This window comes from Drosophila santomea, chromosome 3R, assembly GCF_016746245.2.
Source record: "Drosophila santomea strain STO CAGO 1482 chromosome 3R, Prin_Dsan_1.1, whole genome shotgun sequence".
NCBI classification, from domain to species: domain Eukaryota; kingdom Metazoa; phylum Arthropoda; class Insecta; order Diptera; family Drosophilidae; genus Drosophila; species Drosophila santomea.
Genome location: NC_053019.2, coordinates 18,246,257 through 18,266,828, shown reverse-complemented (window position 1 = coordinate 18,266,828; position 20,572 = coordinate 18,246,257). Strand labels below are relative to the sequence as shown.

Sequence of the window (20,572 nt, the reverse complement as noted above, 5' to 3'; positions counted from 1 at the left end):
CTAAGCGGCTAAAACAATGAAACGTTATTGTAAAAGACGATGTGAGCTTTTGGTGGTTCTGGCCAAAGTGCGACAGAATTTATGGTAACAAAAGCCGTAGACATTCCCTCCATGAAAAGAGCAGCGAACAACAGCCATAAAACTCTAATTTGTGCATGTCTGCATACGGAACACAACTGTATTGTCTGAAAACTTGGGATGATTGAGAAATATGTGCAGACACAGCTCATTGAAGGCGCCAAGCCACCACATCAAAGCAGAAACTAAACAAGAGCCGTAAAATAAGTATACTTTCGCAAGTCGGACGTATAAATCATGAGCAATGCTGAAATACCTGTCAGTCTCAGTCAGTCGGAAGCTGGAATCTAGGCTACTCTTACAGCCCGGTGATATACCCTATACTCTAAAAAAAAAAGGTTAAAAAAAAGGGATTAGCTTTTATAGACTAAGGAACAGACAGAAGGACATGGGCAGATCGAATCGGCTAGTGATCCTGATCAAAAATATATATACCTCATAGGGTCGGAAACGCTTCCTTCGACCTGTTACATACTTTTCTAAAAATCCAGTGTTTCCTTTGAATCTACGAGTAATAATACCCCAGTTTATGGTATTATTATTATTCTAATTTGAAACACCAAAATTAGATCAGTTTGTCATATGTATCCATTGATGTGAGTTGTTCCAAGGCCTCGGTGGCGCAGTTGGCAGCGCGTAAGTCTCATAATCTTAAGGTCGTGAGTTCGAGCCTCACCCGGGGCAAGTAAATTTTTTTCTTTTTTTATCATATTAACATATTGCGTTTTTGTAGGGTTGGTTTGAAGTTCAAGTACAAGTACTTATTTTTGGCAAATGGTTGTCCATAGTCAATTATTGATAAGTTTATCATGATTACAAATTGATTTCTCATGTATTTCGGAGATGACGATTGGGATTGGGCTGCATCTGGCAGCAGTTAATGGCCAAGTCAAACACAATGCAATAAAATAGAAATCGCGGCAATCTGGCAAAACTTGGCAGCCAATCAATTAAGCGAAGAAGCCATAAACTCTGTTGTTTCTAAAATGAATTCAAGTGCCGCACAATTGACTGGCAGCTGGCCAGTGATGAAGTCCAGTGTCCTTCGGACATGGGACGTATGAGGAATACAATATACCATATCTCGCCCACGGCTGGATAATATGTATTTTCTGGCGCACTGCGGTGGCCTCTGACTCGAGTTTTTTATTTCATTTTTTTTGCCACACTCCCATTACCTTCACGGCTGGCACTGCGACCGCAATTTGCACCGGTTCTTGGAGAAAATTTAATTTGTTTCCTGCATATATCCTAGAGGTATTTTGTGTGTCATGCATTTTTACACCTTAATTTGCGGCTAATTTGCATTTTGTATATATCGCTTGTTGCGCAATTTCAGTTGCAGTTGCAGCCAACGCTTCCTGCCCGCCACCAGTTGTGTCCTTGCATCCTCGTTCCTCTCCGGCTTTAAAGTCACCGGATTCGCGCGGCGAGTGAAACTTTAGAGTGGGTAACAAGCGTAAAATTAAATTTTGCTAAGAAAGTTCTGATGCGGGAACTCCAATGTAGGAATAGAGCCGATAAAAAGTCAGTTATACTGCAATAATTTAAGCGTAAGTTGGCATAATTAAACGGTAAGTGGCAGAAACATTACCAAGTATGCTGGCAAACTAGATATTCTTTTAGCCATTCTTATGCATTCAGACCACAATAATACCATAAATACCATAAATAATTTTTCTATTTTATATTTCTGACTTGCATTCTCTCCGAATTCAGCAACAATTACAACATAACTTTGTTTGTAGAATTTACATTTACTTCTTTTCGAGACCAACATTTAAATGCTACAACTTAATTGTTTTTAACAAAATATGTACAACAAAATCGGGGTTGATTTTGATTTGCTTTGTTTAAATGAATTACTTTTTAAAATGGGTTTTGTACTTAGTTACTAAAAACAAAATGCTGCTCCGCTTTTGTTAAGCAATCTAACCCTACTTAGCCATATACAAACTCGCAATGTGGATATATGAAGATTTAGAAATGTACACTCATTTGTGGAATACAGTATAATTCACTTAGCTGCAGTTGAACATATTTTGAAGACTATTTATAACAATGCCGTAATTAAATCGAATAAAGTTAGTCGAGACAAACAGTTAGAAATTCATAATTTTCTTTTACTCAGTCCCAAATAATAAAATTCAAACTATAATATTTACTTTCAATGTCACTGAGTTATGATTCTAAAAATCCAATACTTGTCAGCAAATAATTTGTAAATAATTGGAAAACGATTTTCAAACCAATATTTAAATGCTGTTGGCATTTTAATTATTTGTCGAGTGTGGCATGCATTTATTTTGATTTTAGTTCATTTATTGTAAACTAAACTATTAATCCAAAACCTTTTATTTTATAATTCCATTCTGATTGCTTCCGAAAGCTAAGTGAACTATACTGAGTTTTGTTCCTGGACGGCAGCTGATGATACCTCCCCCCAATCTAGAGGCATCCATTGCCCCAGCAACCGCACCACGGAATCTTGCCGCCCGTGTGGGAACTGACCGAGATCTTCCGGCGATTGGATCGCATGCTGAAGCTTGTGGAGGACTCGCGGGAGGAGGCGAAGCTGTTGGAGTTGCGATCGGACAGCGAGGTGACCGTCTCGTGGTTGCTGTCCTGGTGGGAATGGTGGCTGTGGTGCGGATTGCTGCTTATCACCATTCCGCTGTGCGGGTGGTGATGGCTGTGGCTGTGATGGTGGTGACCACCTCCTCCGCCTCCTCCGCTGGCCGCACTGTTCCGGTGGACGGTGTGAACGGTGCCCTCGGAGTGGCGCCTGGAGCACTTGGTGCGACTAACAGTGGCCGTCATGGGAACCGGATCACTGCCCTCCTTGCGATGGTGGTGATGGTGGGTGGTGCTGGGCGGTGCCGATGCAGTGGCCCCTAGTTCGGGGTGTCCACCGCCCACCGGTGTTCCCGGTGGAGCTGTCATCGAGTTGCTGTTGGTGCGACGACGCGAGGAATGCGGCGAGTTGGGGGTGCTGTGGCTCATCTTGAAAGCTTTGATGGTTGGGTGAGTGAGCACTGTGCTCAGGTCCACACAACTGGCAGTAGCCATGGGCACGGTAGTCACTGGCATGGCCACCTCGTCCTGTTGGCCTCCCTGTCCGGATCCACAAACGATGGACACGCGTCGGGCTTTCCGCCGCGCTAACTCGTCCATCTAAAAGGATATCGAGAGTTTACTTCAATAAATAATGTAGGGGTTGAAAAATATACATATATCATTTTGTGAAATGGCCAATATTCTATATTCTTATTCTGATAGAAAGATTTTATGTATGACGAATACACAGAATGCTCGTAATAAGGTAAACGCTTGGTATTTCTGATAATTAAGTTAACAATTTTATTGCTCCGCAAGGAACGAATTTATTCGAATATAATTATTTCGTAAGTTTAGCGTTATTATTAATCACATTTTACTCACATTGCCAGCAACGGCCAGGTCACCTGCCACGCCCGTCTCCCCATCCGATGCAGTGGGATCCACGTCCAGGGATCTGGTTAGCTGCGATGGCGATGAGCGGAAGATGGCTCTTTTGGCAGCCGCCGAGGCGAGTGTCTTGTACAGGTGACTCTTGTTCGGCGGCAGACCGATTACGCCGGAAGCGGAAGTGGTTGGTGGCGGGGGCGGTGGTTCCGTGGGCATGGTTGGCCTGCGAGCGGGTGGTAGCGGGGGCGGTGGTTTCAGCGGTACACTCGGCTTGGCTGCGATGGGCGGCCTCTGGCCATTCGGCGATTGAGGAGGCACCACGGCCACACCTGCCGCCTGGTGGTTCAGCTGCTCGAATCCCAGATAGGTGCACTTGTCGGGAAACGGCGCCATGGGGTCCGGAATGTGCGGTGCAGGGCTGTCGGTGTGCTCCCTCTCCAAGGAGCGAGTGCGTCGCACTAATTTACTGCTCCCACTGTTTCCCGATTCGCTGGACGTAGTCACCGCCGATGTAATTGTTCCCATTCCCGTTCTTTGGGTGTCCGTGGTGACGGGTGAAATGGTCGGATTGGCACCCTCATACTGCAGATACAGATTCATTTCAGAGCGATAGGGCTTCTTCGCCCTCTCATCGTCCTTGCTATTATTGTGGCTTAGGTTGTCCCTTGACTTGCTCTTCTCCAGCTGAATGGCCAGTATGTCCTCCGAAATCGTCTCGATGTCGTTCAGAATTGACTCCAAGTTGACCGAATCCGTCTGCGGATAATTTAATAATAATTAATAATGAGTTTCTGCATTTTGGCAAAATAATAAAATTCTTTTTTTTACTTCAATATGTAAAGGCAAGGAAGAAGTTATGATTTCACAATTTCGAAGCTTAACAACAACTATTATTTCCCATGTACCACATCCAGGGAAACTAAACAAATTGGTTCTTATCCTAAATTCTAAAGCCAATGTTTATGTAAAATGCAATTAAAAACACAAACGGCGTTCGAATTAATGCTAATGGGCTTACTCTAAGCCAGATTCAGCTTACAAATATATTTTGCAGAAATAACAAAATAACACCAAAATTTAACACACATTTTTTACCAGGTTTGAAGGTGTTTAAGAAGGATAAAAAAAAAGAATGATTGCTACACTAAACCAATATATTTTCCGCCCTTTTAATATTTCTGTACCTCTGTTGTGTTTAATATTATTTTTTGAATTAAATGTATTGTTGATTGTTTTTATTGTGGATCTAAAAATCAGTTAAAAACATTCAGTGGGTAATTATATGTTTATGATAAATGTTGATAAATAATATATACATACATATAACACTCAATAACAAAATTGAATAAGCCAACAAATTGTAAATTCATCAAAGAATGGCGATGTTCGAATAATATTTTAATATAAACTTAAGAATGTATTTAAAGTGGAGGAGCGATAAGCAAGACTGGAATATTGGTAAATGAAACTCGACAACGAAATGTTTCTAACAATCCGGGGATTAAGCTCATAATTCACCCGAAACTAAAAAAAATCTAAACTAAACACAGATTCTAAGCCAGAGAGTGATGAGCGGGTCCGGAGATGGCTATGATACGAGGATGATCGTCTGATGGCCAGAAGATCCCTCACCTGACTGACGTTCTCCGCGGACTTGGCCACCCTCTTGGCCTCGCCAACGGCCTTTGCTTGCATGGCCAATCTTTGGGGCGAAGGCCACCTAGTGGTGGTTGTCTTGGTGGATTGGGTGGTGATGGTCATCACCGGCTGTGTGACAGACGTGGCAGGGATGCACGTAATCTGGCCGGGCTTTTGTGCTTGGGCGTAGATGGGTTCAGCGGATCTGGCCGCCGGAAGCGGCGAGCACCTGGCGGAAGCGGCAGCCGCCAGTGCAGCGGTGTATATGTCGAGAACACTAGAACCCGGATACGGACCCACTTCACCCAAGCCGACGGCAGCGGCCACGTCCACCACCGCCCGATGCAGGGAGCAGTGGCTGGGCTGTGGGCGTTGACGGCTGCGCTGGTGGCTGTGGGCGTGGCTGTGGGCGTGGGCGTGGGCGTGGCAATGCGTGTGTGTGGACCGTCGGTGACGAGGACTTACTTGTGGGGACACTTGGCGTTGATAGGGCGAGGCCAGAGCGTTATTCACAAAGATATCCGGTGGATCTCGCAAGGGCGGCGGCGGTGAGCCCGGCGGAAGATCGTCCTGCTCCAGATCCTGTCCCTGATTGGCTAGCTTAGTGTTGAGCTTCAAACGCGGCTTGATCGGCGCAAAGAAGTGCTTCGGACTGTTGAGCGCATGCTGCGCGGCATTCGTGGTGATGGCCACGGTTTCAATGTCGCCACCATCCGGCAGATGTGTTTGTGACGGGGCATTCAGGGCGATCTTGGGCATCGTCTGCAGGGTGGACGTGGGCACAAATGTGGTCATCGTGCTCACAGGCGGTGGTGGCGAGCGGGACGGCGACGACTGCTCGTTGTACTTGCGCTGCGTGAAGGGCGACTGCAGGTTGTAGTCCCAGCCGTTCGTGTGCCGCATCGTCTTGCCGGTGGTGGTGCTCGAACTGGTTCCCAACTCCGGAGAGGGCGTTTGTGCTGCAAATATTTTCGTTAGTCGGAAGGGTTCAGTCGTTAAAGGTCAAACGCCTAGAATAAACTACAAATTCCTATTATTGGTTGCCTATGTAAATAAAATTAATTAGGCCATCTTCTGTATTTATGATTGATCTTAATACACTTCTTCTTTGGTACTCCATCTAAATTAATTTTTTTAATCAATGTTTGTTTTAGTACTTTATATTTAATATTATATTATATTTATATTAACTAGGCCACCTTCTGTATTTATGTTTCATCTTAATACACTTTTTCTTTGGTACTCCATCTTAATTGATTTTTTAATCTTAATGTTTTGTTTAGTACTTTATCTTTAATATTATATTATATTTATATTAACTAGGCAAACCTTCTGTATTTATGTTTGATCTTAATACACTTTTTCTTTAGTAAGTACTTTATCTTTAATACCCATCTTCATTGATTTTTCAACCTTAATGTTGTCAACCAAACTATTACCAATAAGATACCTAAACCCTTGGTTTGTAGCAAACTTTAAAAGGAGATTGTTCGAAATATTATGGGGAGAACTCACCCGCATTTCGTGCGCCCATGTGCTGCGACAGGATGTTCTCGAAGTAGGACAATGGTGGCACCATCGCCTGCAGGTCGTTCAGCTGATTGGCCACCAGTTCGATGGGCGTCAGCGGGGTGAGCGGTCCCATCATGCTGGGCAGCGTGCTTTGCGATCCGTGGGCGTCTGGTGGGGGGAATATGGTGAGGTGCTCCTGCTGCTGGGCGAGCATAAGCTCCGGGTTACTCAGGGTCTCCTCGGAGACCACCGAGAGGTGATCGAAGTGCACGGGCTGCGGCTCCTTGCTCTGGATGCTGCTGTTGCATTCCTCGTTTTTAGATTGGGTTGGGTGCTGGCTGGGCACATCCGGCGGAAGTGGAGGCTTTGGCGGGGCACAGGATCCACCCTCTTTGCAGCACTCGTCGCTGCAGTGGCCGTCGTCTGCCCCGCGACACGTATCACATGAGTCAGAGTCCTTCGAAGAAAAGGAAACAGTTTAGAAAAAGGACTACGAATATTCAAAGACAGTTGTCAAAGAATTTGAAACCAATTCTAGCAGAAAAACTATGCTGAAAGCACTTACATCACTGTTTACATCACAACCTCCGCTCCCTCGCCCACCGCCTCCGCCGCTGCAGCGGTAGGCGTGGCATGTGCCGCCACTCCCCCCGCTGCCCCTGCATCCACCAAACTCGTGCTCGTTGAGCTTCGCTTTAAAGCGTTTGTTTAGCCTGTCGCACTCGTCCCGCAATGTCCAGATTTCCCGACGCAGTTGCTCATTCTCCCGCCGCAAGCGCTTGATGTCCGATTGCCCTGGAAAATGGAGGACTTATTAGTTTTACTTATTAAGGAACGCAGAGGGGGCAGACAACACTTAATAGGATTTGCCGGAGTCTAAGGAACAGCACGTGGACATCACGCAGAGCTGTCAGACCATTAGACACCTCAAATCGCATTGTTTACATTCGCTTATCTTCTGTTTTGGCAATGAAAACATTTTTAATGAATATTCCGACAGATATACACGAAGAGGTGGGCAGATATTTATGTATGTACGAGTAGGTGCGTGTAGAATTATTTCTTTAGCTATATTATGTTGGTTTATTTTGGTTTCCTAGCCAACATCTAATGTCTTTTTAATTGGCTGTTATCAGGTTGTTTTTGGGCCATTTATTTTACGATTATTTCATTTCCTGTGTGGTGTGCGGTATATCATATTGTTTGGCGCATTTCTGACCAGCTTTTGATCAGCTATTAACATATTTGCCGTACCTCGTTCCACTTCTGCATTAATGTTAATGGTGCGCAGCCTGAGCTCCTCATTTTCGTATATCATGCCCCGCGAAGACTTTCTGTCCAATCTGAAAGGATCCAAATGAATTTAGTTAATATGCTTAAGATGCCTTTGCGTTGTTTAACTAAATAACTAATCATTGCCTTCGAGTGCTTAGCGGTTGCCATGGCGAACGGCAGCCAATCAACATTCCAAACTCTTTCCCAACTTGGCTTAACAAAAATATCGAAATCCCCTAAAATATGGGTCGTTCTTCAACGAATGCTGTAAGTCAACTGAGCCAGATAGGTCCAGTATTGGTACCAATTGTTAGACGTTCTCCACGACTATATGGCCGCGGCCTTTCAACACTCGCCACGTATAAATAAATAATAATAAAAAAGCGGCGTTGTGGAAAAAAGAAATATAAATATATCACCGATTTGGTGCCGCTAGAGGAAAAACACCAAGGAAGAGGAAAATAAGCACAGCAGAGCGATAAATTACAAGTACGAAACATAAATAAATTATTATATCCAATCAACGGCTGTTAGCATACGTTAAAACCTAAGTAAAGTTTTTACCAGAATTTTTTAAGCAAATAGATAAGCACCGGAACTTTTAAAAAGAGTATTCCAAAGTTTTGCTCAACTATTTAACGCACTTCCTACACTCTGCAAATCAAATTAGGCATTTAAAAGATCTATTCAAATCCCAAATGATCCATAAAAATGGGATTCTGTGCAGATTTTCCATAACTTACGCTTTTTATACTAAGTGATATGACACTGCTGTCTGCGCTGAGAACTTTTGACAAACTGCCGATCGCTTCAGAGACCTCAGCTCTCAGAGCCATCTTGCTTAAAAAAAATATATGCACATATATTTATACGTACATATCTTGTCTGGGCGACTGTCTCCCAAATGAATTGTGGAATGCGTAGATCTGAAAACATCACCGCGTATTTATAAGGCGTCAGAATTTTTGACTTCAAATATTTAGCCGCCATTTTTAACTCAGACAGGTGTTATATATTCTGCCTCATTGAAAATTTGTTTTAATTTTAAATACTTTTTCGAACACTGAACAGTATTCAGTGCTCTTTCGAAGATCCTCAAATGGTACACAAATGTGTGGCCGGCTTTTAGGCGCTAATTATATATCCTTCTGTCAGCCCAAATGTATGTGCATTGTACATATGTATGTACATAAGTGGTGACATATTTTAAAACAACATTTTTTAGGTACATTAATTTGCATTAATATATATATTAGGTTGATTTTAATTCCTATTATCATTAATTTCCTATTTATTATTCAATTTTCATATGTACTAAATAGGTATAGGTTTTTTAGTTAAGTTTTATTTTAAATTCCTTTTATATAAAATTAAATAAATTTATTAGAACAAATAACTGTTCTGCTTATTAAATGCAATATCTGTATCGTGTTTATAAATTTCGGTACGCGCATTTTAATTTTCTTCCTGGGAAGTCAATGGTTTACCAAAGCCAGATAAAAATGTATTTAATCTTTTTGAAATTTTTTTGATTTCGCTATCGTTGATTAATATTTAACATTTCATATTTTGTAAGCTGGTAAACTGCAAATTTTTAAAATTCTTAAGAATTTCGGTTCAACGTTTTTTGTTTTGCTGTTTCCCCAGCCCTAGTTTCTGTATTCTATTTTTTAGAACTATCCCCTATATAAACCACTTTTTAACATCACGTTTGCCCCTAAATATGCCAAACAATAAAATCGATAAACTGATGATCGATAGCACAGCAAACTATGGCAGTTTTATTGAAGTCAACACACACAGGAGCCACTATACACGGGCACTACGAAAAATACACAGATTGTGGATAGATTTGCATGAGTAAACATTTTTAGGGAGCTTTGTATACAACTTTGTAGTGTAAATTCATGTTGGACAATGTACACGAACCGATGATAAACAAACTGGAATTATTTTTAGCCCGGCTGGCCATAAGCGAATATTGTTTATTTTACGACCACTAAAGAGTACGAATATTAGAAATATGTTAATGACTTTTAATAATATTCGAGGGCCAGATGTCCGTGCCTGAATTCAAAGTGCATTTTGCGAGGCATCGAGAAAGGGTAATATAAATGGAAGGGAAATTTGAACTGAAAAGCGAGGGCAACGTTTCGCTTACTTGGCCGACTTTTCCGATCGTTTGTTGCTCTTGCTCTTGCTCCTTTCATATTGGGTTCGCGTCGTCTTAGCGCCTTTCATTTATTAAATATATCGAACAACACTCTACACTAGGTAAGCACACTATTCGTGTGAAGGTTTCCCTTCACATTAATTTTTTGAGTAATTAATTATAGGTTCTGTTAACAACCAGCCGCGTGACAATATGAGAAATGGCCGAAAGGAAGACAATTTCACCGTAGCAAAACCGCACGAGTCGACTGTAAACCGAAAACTGACAGTTAGCGAGATCAGTTTTGGCCAAAAAACAAGGCGACTAGAACAACAAACGCCAACGACTGGCATTGAACGCTGCGGCCAAGAGCAACAAGCTTTGTCTGCATCAGTTTTTATACAAATTAAAAGAAAAATTAAAAATGAAAAATGAAAACGAAAAGCGAGAACAGCAAAAAAGTTTCATAAAGCAAATTCGGCGAGTAAATCGAAGGAACAACAAATCATCGTTCTCAATGAAATGTATGCATGCTGTGTCGAGAATCGTTTATATGATTAACAAAAGCCCCTTGAATAAAGAGCGCAGAAAGCTGGGGGGGCACCAAATGCCAGGGACAACGAACTTTAGATGCTCTTAAGCAATATTTAATAGGACACTATGATCAAATTTAGCCTCACTGATCTTCAACATCTATGTCTAGTTCATAATGCGCTTGGTGTTATTTATTTGAACATTTTTTTTTATCGAAAAATTAACCTAATAAAAAGTTTAGCATCTTAAAGAATTTTAATTCGGAATCATATTTTTAAATTAATTTTATAGATAAACTAATTTAAAACCTTTTGGTAAAAGCTAGTTAAAAATAAAAAAAAATTTATATAATATTGATATAAAAGGATTTCTAGTTACCTTGTCTTATGGGAAGTATTTCTTATGTCCGTTTTATAAAATATTGAAATTGTAATTGATTGGCATAAACTAACCATAAAAATAATACAAATACTTTAAGCCTTTTTATAAGTTGAGTCTAGACTAAAAAATAAAAATAATACGCACTGCTTGCATAATTAATTATCCATCTAATTATGCCAATATTGTTTCAAATATTTTTTTTTTGCACGCAAGCTGACTATATATACTCGCAAATTTATTTGTTGAATGAAATTTCCGTTCGAGCCATTTTTTGTGGGGACAAGCATCGGTATTAACAACATAGGATATAAATGGAAATTAATCAAGCCCTTAATCGCATTCCATGCTGAATTTCGTTTGGGTTTTGTGGATTGGCAATGTTGGCAATGTAACAACCGAGTGTAGAAGAAATTAATTTATTTCTTTGGTAAGCAGCAGATGATAGAGTAAATTAACAATAACCACATTTTCAATTAAATAAACAGATATTTTATTGAGATACGTATGGAATAATTTAACGACCAGGATGCTCTTGCCCTCCCCATAGAAATATGTCGCGACATTGGCAGCCCAAATTAAACTACTTCTCTGGCACCCATACATCGGAGGATCCCATTAAATCTTTGACAGTATTATGTATGTGTTGCTTTACGCACAAGATTTTAAAAATAAGTCCCACTCAACCGGCGAGTCCCTCTCTGCTTTTTATTCATTATGTAAAGTTCATATGTTGGCCACCAGTTTCAATAAATAATATTTCGCTATGAGGTGTATGAAAAATATGTGTGAATCCGCTTATTTATCAGCCAATTAGAAAATTAGCAAAGGTTAACTTAGCGCAGCAGAGGCATAAATATCATTTATGGAAACTCGTGCCAATTTGTTTAAAGGCTAATCGCCGCTGTCATTTACCGCCGCGGTACCTATTGTTTATTTTGACATAAATTTGACGGCGACAGTTTAATCTTGGACTTTTAAGTTTAGCGACTTGTTTGCCCAACCAATAGTTTGCGTAAGCTAAAAAAGTACATCAACTTTTCAAGGAATGCGACTAAAATTTATGACCCCCAAGATATCAAGATCTTTAATGGTGGCTATGCATTAGATGGAAACTAACAATTTAATTAAGGCCGTCTTCAAGTTTATCAAATTTATTCGGGACGCTTGACAACCTGTTTAAAATTTAATTGTAGATAATAAATACAGCTTTCTCTGTGCAAACGAGGCGTTTTTGGATAATTTCCTATAAAATACCGCACTAAAAGCCATATCCTATTAAATAAGCTTTTACTGATCATATAAGCTTCAATGTATACTACCCATTCATGAAAGCCTTCTTTCACAGCTTTTTCTCTTATATTCCGATCGCTTTTATAAGATCTTGGGATTTTCGGACATAAACTTAATTCTAGAGCTTACGGCTAGTAGGAAAAGGAAAATGTAGTAAAGTTTACCTGCTGTTTAGCTTATAGTGTGCATGACGTCTTCGTTCTCGGAGCATAGTCGTGCATTAGTTTTCCCGCATGTGAAAGAAAAACCAACAAACAAAAAACAAAGTACACATAAAGTAAAACAAAAAGAAGTACACAAAACCAAAACAGCACCGAAAATAATAATAAGAGGGGCAGAGGAGGTAAAAGAATGAAAAATAGTGGTAAAGACAAAATCATAATAATGAAAATGGAAAATTATTTTCATGCTTATTCGATTTTGTTGTTGTTGTGTGGTGTGTGTATTCACTTTTTTGGTTTTGCGTTTTTTTTATTTTGGATCTGTTTGATTTTGCTGGCCTGGCTTTGTTTACAAATAGCTGAGAGCGTGTTTATTTAGGCAAGAGCCGTGTGTAAGCGCATTGAAAATTTGACCGGTATGGCAGAAACACATTAGAAAAGTGATGCATCAGTTCAGTAAATCGTAATTGTAATTAATCCCCCTATCAATATAGCACACATACCAATCCAAAGCAGAAAAATATCTACATACGTAGGTATTTCATTAGAACTCCATTTCACTGGCAAATTCTTTTAATGGGCATACAAAGGATATCGATAATCGGCGAATTATTTAAAGCAAGCACAAAAGATGCTTATGTTCTGCAAAATAGTTAGGAGATTTATAATACATTTTTCGCTGAAGCCCTGATAATGTTGATAAAACACTCGTTAAATAAAAAGTAAGCATTTAATTACTTATTACTTGGGAGAAACAGAATTACTGGGTGTGATTTGTGAAAATCCACTTTTGTAACTGCTTTAGTCACTTTGAATACGTTTCGTGTCGCCTTGAAAATCTTGTATTCGGCGGGCTGTCGTTTGGAATACTGATTCCCGTTTGAATATCTAGATGTTCAATGACATTCCGTTTTTTATGGCTTTGCGACGACGATGTCTGGGCTGTTACGCAATGTAGCAGCTCCAGGATGTATGCTACACACGCACCAAGCCCCCAACCTCCTTGTGAAACAGCCAGCCACAAAGGGCCAGACAAGAACTGTAGCGGAGCACAGCACAGATTTTTATTGAAAAGGGGTGAAGCACTATCTGGCATAGCAATTGATTTATCGATTAAGTTGTCAAGTACACATTGTCATCCTTCATTAATATTTACATGTGTTACAATTCAGCCTCGCTTCTTGACGGTCCCTCCCCGCTCAAGTCTCCTATATGCCCACCCTCTTGGCGGCTTTCTTTTCTCTATGACAGCATTGAAAGGACTTTCTTTCCATTGTCCCGTCCAATGCATACAGGCACACAGAACCCTATATAATGGAATATATACATCTTTTTAACTAATTTATGGCCGGGCTCGTAAATTTATCAAGGTGAAAGGTAAACGAAAGATTCCCGAAAGATATTGCAGGCACGTTTAATTCCATTCAGAAGAGGGCAATTGAAAGAAAACAAACTTCCAAGTTATAATTAAATCTGAGCGTTCCGTAAATGTTATACTTTTGTGTAAAAATATACATTTTGTATAAACAGTGAATCGATCTTCGCTTATACACTTACTCAGTATCGTAGTAAGAACTCATAAATATTTGTGCGTGCTCTTATGAACGCTTTTTGAGGGGAAATGTTTGAACGCCAACAATTCACAATTAACCAATAAACTTATTTCGGCCACATGAGCAAATTAAAGATGATAGCCAGGTGTTTTTATAGGTGCACTTTTGAACACATTCGTTCGCGGAGGTGACAAAGAGATACAAGATACTTTCTTCTGTCTAACGGATTCAGATTTAGAATCAGATTCAGAATCAGATTCAGATTCAGATACGATGTGACCGGCGAGGCACGCGACTGGGAACTGCAACCACTTGGCTCCACCATTGAATTTTGTGTATTCTGCCTTTTCGTGTTTAATATTTTGCGTAGCCTCAGTTTATTTGTTGTTCCTATGTATGTATGTTTGTCCTATGTATGCGTGCGGCAGGGGCGTAGTCGGCTAACAGGGGGAGAAAAGGGGGCGCTGCATTCGAGCGGACCAGCATACGGCATGCCAATAAACTGCCAGAATGTGCGTGAGCTGCTAAACCGTCGGCCGACAGTGGGTCTCGTAAGTATATTCACTGGCAACTAAATGGATTGCTTTCTCAAATTTGATATAAAATATATATATTGGATTGTGTGGAAACAAGGAACTGCAGGGAAACTAATTAGTTGAACTTTATATATGTTATCTCTCTTAAAAACAATTTATTAGAGAATTAAAATGAGAACCAACATTGCAATAAAATATATAAAAATATAAAATATTATATTATTATATTATTATGTTATATATTATTATATAAATCGAGCTAAAGTCCGCTAAACGAATTTTGTCACCATTCAAACACTTCTAATTACTTTCAACATTGGCCGCAAAAGGAAATTTTAGCTATAAACTAGCATGGAATTAATTCGAATATCTTCTGCGGCAACATAAAATAGATCAGCACTGTGCGGGCTAGACAACTCCAAAAAGAATGGAAAAATTTAAGGAAAATGGGGGAACACGCCGAGATACAGAGAGAGAAAAGAAATGGTGCGTGAGCCTGGGGCGAGTAAACAAAATGCACAAGCAAACGCACTGACAAATAAGCAAAATGAACAAGTTTCTGTCTATTTCTGCCGCCGCCTGTTGCAGTTTATGGATCTATTATGGGGCAGTGTGCTTCCCGTGGATACACAAGTACGGATGTGTGTGGGTCACTTTTTTGCCAGACAAACAGACGGACGGACGGACGGACAGACGGACGATCTACCAACCCACTAGGAGCGATTTCATAAACACACAGAATGCCTGCACTCATTGGGTTGCAAGTTGTGATGGGTGACCGCAGCAGTTTAACTTTATAATGGCCAACATATGAATTTTCTAACTCGCTGAGTGCGAATGAAAAGGGGCTGCAGAGATTTATTTTTATAGGCCATTATGTTTTAATTTTATTGGTCCTTCCGCGGACCTATGAGACTTACGTGAAATCAATAAATAAAAATTTTTTAATGAACTGAATGCTTCAAATATTCAAGATGCTTCATGATATCAGGAAAATCCTTAGACTTATATATTACATATTTTGGGGTAAAACTACAAAATGGTTTGTAAGCCAAAGGGAGTAAAACCTATGTCTGTATGAAAATCCAACCAGCTTAAAACATTAAATGCGAAATAAAGACAAACGTAACAGAATTTTTTACTAAAAAAGTTACTCGATATCTGTCATAAAAGAAATGCGGTAACATTGCAATTTGCTTCCAATAAATCTGTCCGAACTGGGGCAACTTATGTGCATTTCTTAGACTCTTGTGCTGACAAAGATGCTGCTTCGTGGATTTACTGGGTCAGCCGCAGTCGTTCCAAAAAGGTGAGAGAGTCGGTTCTATTTTTACCATCATGCCACAAGTTGTAAAGTTGAACGTCGCAAGGAAACGCTACGATACGAAATAAAACGAAAACAGCAGGAATTTGTAAACAATAAATTACAAATCAAATTACCATATGCGAGCAATTTGCCGGCTTTGCTGAGATTTACAACGAGCAACACTTTTCGATTTCTTGTTGCTGCGAATTATTTCCAAAATAAAATCAATGCGTCAAGCAATTCGAATTGATTTCACATGATTCGGCTGTGCTAATTGAAGGCTTTCGGAAAACTGGGTAAACACTGGGCGCAAAACTCGAGTCGTTGCTGCGATTCCTGGCGGATGATCGATGAGCGATCAAGGTAACGGAAGCGAGACCATTTTAATTGCCAACACAAGTTTGCTTGGGCATCGGCAACGTAGCATCCGAATCGATTCATTGAATATAATTTAAAAAAAAACACCAACAAACAAGTTCAATGAGCCACATTGGCGTAATGTCGAAACGGAATGATGTACAAACGATTCTTCTATTTGCCTTTCATTCATTGCTAATTGCTCGGACTAAATGATGAATATGTTTTTAATAATTGAATCTGAATTATGAGCAATCCGCGGGATAAACACACGGTCGGGGGCTTCAGCTGGAATAATTTGCTGCCCAATTAAAATTGAATACAATCCATTTTCCCCGCCTCTCTGCTTGAACCTCATTTTTGCGAAAGACGTATTTGTCTGGGGCTGGCATCACGCTGATGGATGGGGTTGAGTAAATCGGGTAATTGGGTAAAATCGTTTTCAAGTATATTTTACGGCCTAATTGGAATTTATTTACAGATAGTGCGCTTCTCGATTGACCCATAAATACGTTCGTTTGATTCTTGCAGCGTTTTGTTCCCTGCAGGACTTTTTAGCAATAGCTTGCAGTCATATTGCTATAAATTGCTTGGCACAATACAAAAGAGACTGTGAAAATAGATTATTGTTGAATTTACTATTTCCACAAACGAATTATGCTCACTACATTATTCGTACAATTAAATAAAGAAAATTTCAGCTTATGGAAGCGAACCTAATTATCAGTGGTCAAGTGAAAAGTGATAATGAATAACCATAAAAACTGCTTCAATAAAAACAACACTGATTAATTTCTTTGAAAATCCAATACTCTTTGCTTATGTTCTCAGCAGACATATTGTTTTATTAGATGAATAAAATGACTGATTATTAACTTTTGAACATAAATTTATGTTGCTTCCCCTGCAGAGAAGCAGACACTCTAATTTCACTAATAAATGCTTTTGATTGTTATGGCCTCCACCAGAAGGACGTTTTGAATGATCCACCTGGTGCAATCCACTATATTTTGATTTGGGCACTCACAACTACTGTTCAGAAACTTCGGGGTAACCAATTTTCAACTGGCACTCCTTCGGGATGTGGATTACATGGATAGTTAGCGCTTGCCTCTCGCTCTAAGCCAAATAAACACGCTCGGGTGGCTCGCGGCAGCAAATTAAAGCTCGTGGGTGTTGGGGGGGTGTACATACTGTGGTGCTGTGGTGTGTGTTGTGTGTGGTGGTGTGTGGTGTGTGGCACTGTGGTCGGAATATAGTACATACATACATAGGTGCAACCTACTTGCTTTGGTGGGCGATGAGCTCGACTGCGTTGATTTCCGCTGATTGCCGTCGCTGTTGTCGCCGTTGCTGCCGCTGGCGCGTCCGCTAATTAAATTGTCATCCAAAGAAATTCCGTCGAGCCAATGCATGACATTATTTCCCTTTGTTGTCTACACGCACACACGGCTAACACATTTGGAAAACACCTCAACCAGCGGCAGGTGGATAAATCACATTTCACCAGCAGCTTGCCCAATTGATAATTTCATCCCAGAACGCTGACACTTCATTTTCGTTTGTATCTTTCACATATTTCGTTTTACACTCTAGGGGCATTGGCAGTTGACATTTGTTTTTTTGGTTTCCACAATCGCACTCACACACTCGCACTTGGCTTATAATTCAACAAGTATTGAATGGTGGTTTAGGCCGTTTCCATCGCCACCATCTTTCTCTATTCGTTCTCTATTTTCCGTTACGCCTCTTCCGTTTGCGCCTCTTACTTTGGCTTTCACTTGCTATTGGCTTTCAACAGCACGCATACGCCCCGTGTGACATAATTAGCACATTGCACTTTAACACTTGTCACCTGCTCGGATGCCGACCGAAGGCATTTTCGAAGAATTACTGCTGGAACACAAAATAAAAGAACAAATTTGTATTGGTTTCGATATTTCGATTAACATTGAATCCTTAGATATCAGCACAGTATAGAAATGGTAATGGTTATTAAACTGATTTGATTATAGAATAAGGTTTAGTGACAAGGAACCGATTTCGTTATTTATAAATCACAAAAAATTTTAGTAGAATGTGGTATTCCGTTATGATATACACTTAAACTCATACTATTTAACACAACAATTAAATAATATTTGGTTGACGAAGGTTCACCGACTAGGTTTTGAAACCTTAAGCGTTTACGTTCGCAATTTTGCGTTGATTGATTTTCGATCACTTCTTAGACTTGAGTTTTCAAATATCATACTTTTCATCAACTAGGAAAGGATCCCCCTGAGGATATCGAAGTTGAAGCGATTATTTCGATAATTCCAATCGATTGCCTTATCGCGCCTGCGACTTGTTGTTGGCCCTCCGGCTAGCCGGCTGCTTCTGACTGAGAATCGGACGCTGACCGGACTGGGCCAGAGATATAGAGATATAGACGGAGAGACAGAGAGGCAGAGAGACACAGAGACAGAGAGGGAAAATGCGGTGGAGACAGCGTCAGCGACTGTGGCGCATTTCCAATCGTTTCGCACATTATTGTTTCCATTGTGTTCGATATTTGTATTTTCTTGTACTTTTGCTTGCCCGGCCACACGGCCACACACACACACACACACAAATAAGTTTTCCTCAATTTATTGTACCTTTGCCTGTTTATTTTATACAAGTCCGGGCGTTCTAGTGTTACGATAAAAACTCAAATAGTTGGCTGCTTCTGGCCAATTTCCTATTTCCCATAGACATGTCGGCAAATACGATTCGTGTGCGTGTTTACCGCCGACCACCACGTATTAAATGTGAGCTCATTGGGGGCGGCGGTCTGGAGATAAATATTACCTGGCTGCCCTTCGGGGGAATTCTGCGATTTCTACATTAGCATTGGGCAAACGGAAATCGAGTGAAATTCGGTGAAAATACACGTTGCACTGGCCGTGGCCCCAAGAGGCACACTGTTCAGATCGCTAGTCCTATTATGCCAAATAAATATTTTCGAATTTCGGAACGGAGCCCACTCAATAAATCATTCATTAGGCACTGAAACTGTCTCGCTTTTGAATTATTATGTCCAAACGTGTCAAACAAGAATTTAAGCATTTTGAAAACATTCAACTGCATTGTAATGGGATGGGTGGACTGAAAAAAATGGAATTGTTTTATCGCTCAGTTGATTTGAGAAATTCTAAACGATTCACGATGGTCTTTAATGTCTGTCTTATTGCTTGAGTTGTTTCAATGCCGAATGTTTGTTTACCCAGTAGCATGTGTAATTTATTTAAAACATCTGACTAAACAATCGAACCGGTCAATACACAAAGAGTTTTAGTTTTAACGAAGAGGTCGGCCAACAGCTTTTTGAGGATGATACAATACTAAAACTTGTAATTTTTCTGAAAATCGATGATCAAATAATAAGAATTTTGTTAAGATATTCCATGCGATCGTAACCAGTGTGCAAATAATGACAGCTTGTCAACAGTTCAATATGTCTTGCTTCTTTCCTTGCTTCTTTGTATTTACTTTTAAAATACTTTGTACGGTAACCTAAAACCAAATGTTTACGAAAACGGAACGTGCAGCGAAAGCCCATTAAATGTTTCCTTCGAGAGTTTTGTTTCAAATTGAATTTTCAGTGAAATTGGGAAATTTGCGTATTCGACGAATAATAATAAATGCTCCAAACTGATTTATTAAAAGAGACGTCACGGGTGCACTGCTGCATTCGGCGATGCCTGCGTCAATCAGCGCGCTGCAGCGGTCTGCACTTTTCGCATATTTTCAATGATAAACACGATATTTGTTTTGGCAGGCCCTGCTTATTTACATTTCAATCACAAAACAATTTCACTTCCGCCTCACCACTGATCGCGCCACGCGGCGTATGAGTAATATTTGGTCTGCGGTATGGAAACAAGCACCAAACAACGTCCGCTGGCGTTGAAAGACCGACTTATTCTGCAGTCGCATCGAACCCATAGCTCCGAACAGCTGTCTTCCAGGCGGCCAGACACCCCGCCTCCCATGTTCCGCCCCCCAACCCCCACCCCCCTTCACCATCCACGGAGAGCTTGTGTGCGTGCGTAGGCCGTAAGTACTGGCAGACAACGCATGCATTTGTATTGGTGGCCCCATCCAACGTTCCTTATGCTATGGAAAATTAAAAGAATCAAAGGCAACGGCAAAGAGGAAAATTAAGTATTTAGTTGTGGTATCGTATCCAGCCTAGACATGCATACTGGCTCGCTCTCAGAGCCCAAGGTGCCGGGAAAATTGCGGGGCGACAGGCGGACTGTCTATAAGACATGTTTAGGGTTGCACAAAAGGGGTATTATTTAATTAGGGTTCGTTCTGCATTCGAT

The 20,572-nt window shown here is 40.5% G+C and overlaps 1 protein-coding gene and 1 non-coding gene across 7 annotated transcripts; one reads left to right on the top strand and one right to left on the bottom strand.

Annotated features, from left to right (window-relative positions):
- Positions 1-689: 689 nt before the first annotated feature.
- On the top strand, positions 690-762 carry Trnam-cau. The gene has a single exon. It is a non-coding gene; the product is annotated as a tRNA-Met (tRNA).
- Positions 763-1,777: 1,015 nt separating this feature from the next.
- On the bottom strand, positions 1,778-18,593 carry LOC120452955 (mucin-5AC). Of its 6 annotated transcripts, XM_039637440.1 has the most exons (9): positions 18,475-18,593; positions 17,506-18,113; positions 12,472-12,508; positions 7,930-8,018; positions 7,241-7,470; positions 6,679-7,132; positions 5,158-6,122; positions 3,520-4,281; positions 1,778-3,252 (listed from the first exon to the last, which is right to left on the bottom strand). In XM_039637440.1, the coding sequence occupies exons 2-9, from the start codon at positions 17,633-17,635 to the stop codon at positions 2,527-2,529; spliced, it is 3,393 nt and encodes a 1,130-aa protein (XP_039493374.1). In that variant the 5' UTR covers positions 17,636-18,113; positions 18,475-18,593; the 3' UTR covers positions 1,778-2,526. The 6 variants fall into 6 exon arrangements, with proteins under 6 accessions (XP_039493374.1, XP_039493376.1, XP_039493379.1 ...); XM_039637442.1 differs by lacking the exon at positions 18,475-18,593 and having other exon boundaries at positions 12,472-12,555; positions 17,506-17,635; XM_039637445.1 differs by lacking the exon at positions 18,475-18,593 and having other exon boundaries at positions 5,629-6,122; positions 12,472-12,555; positions 17,506-17,635.
- Positions 18,594-20,572: the final 1,979 nt, after the last annotated feature.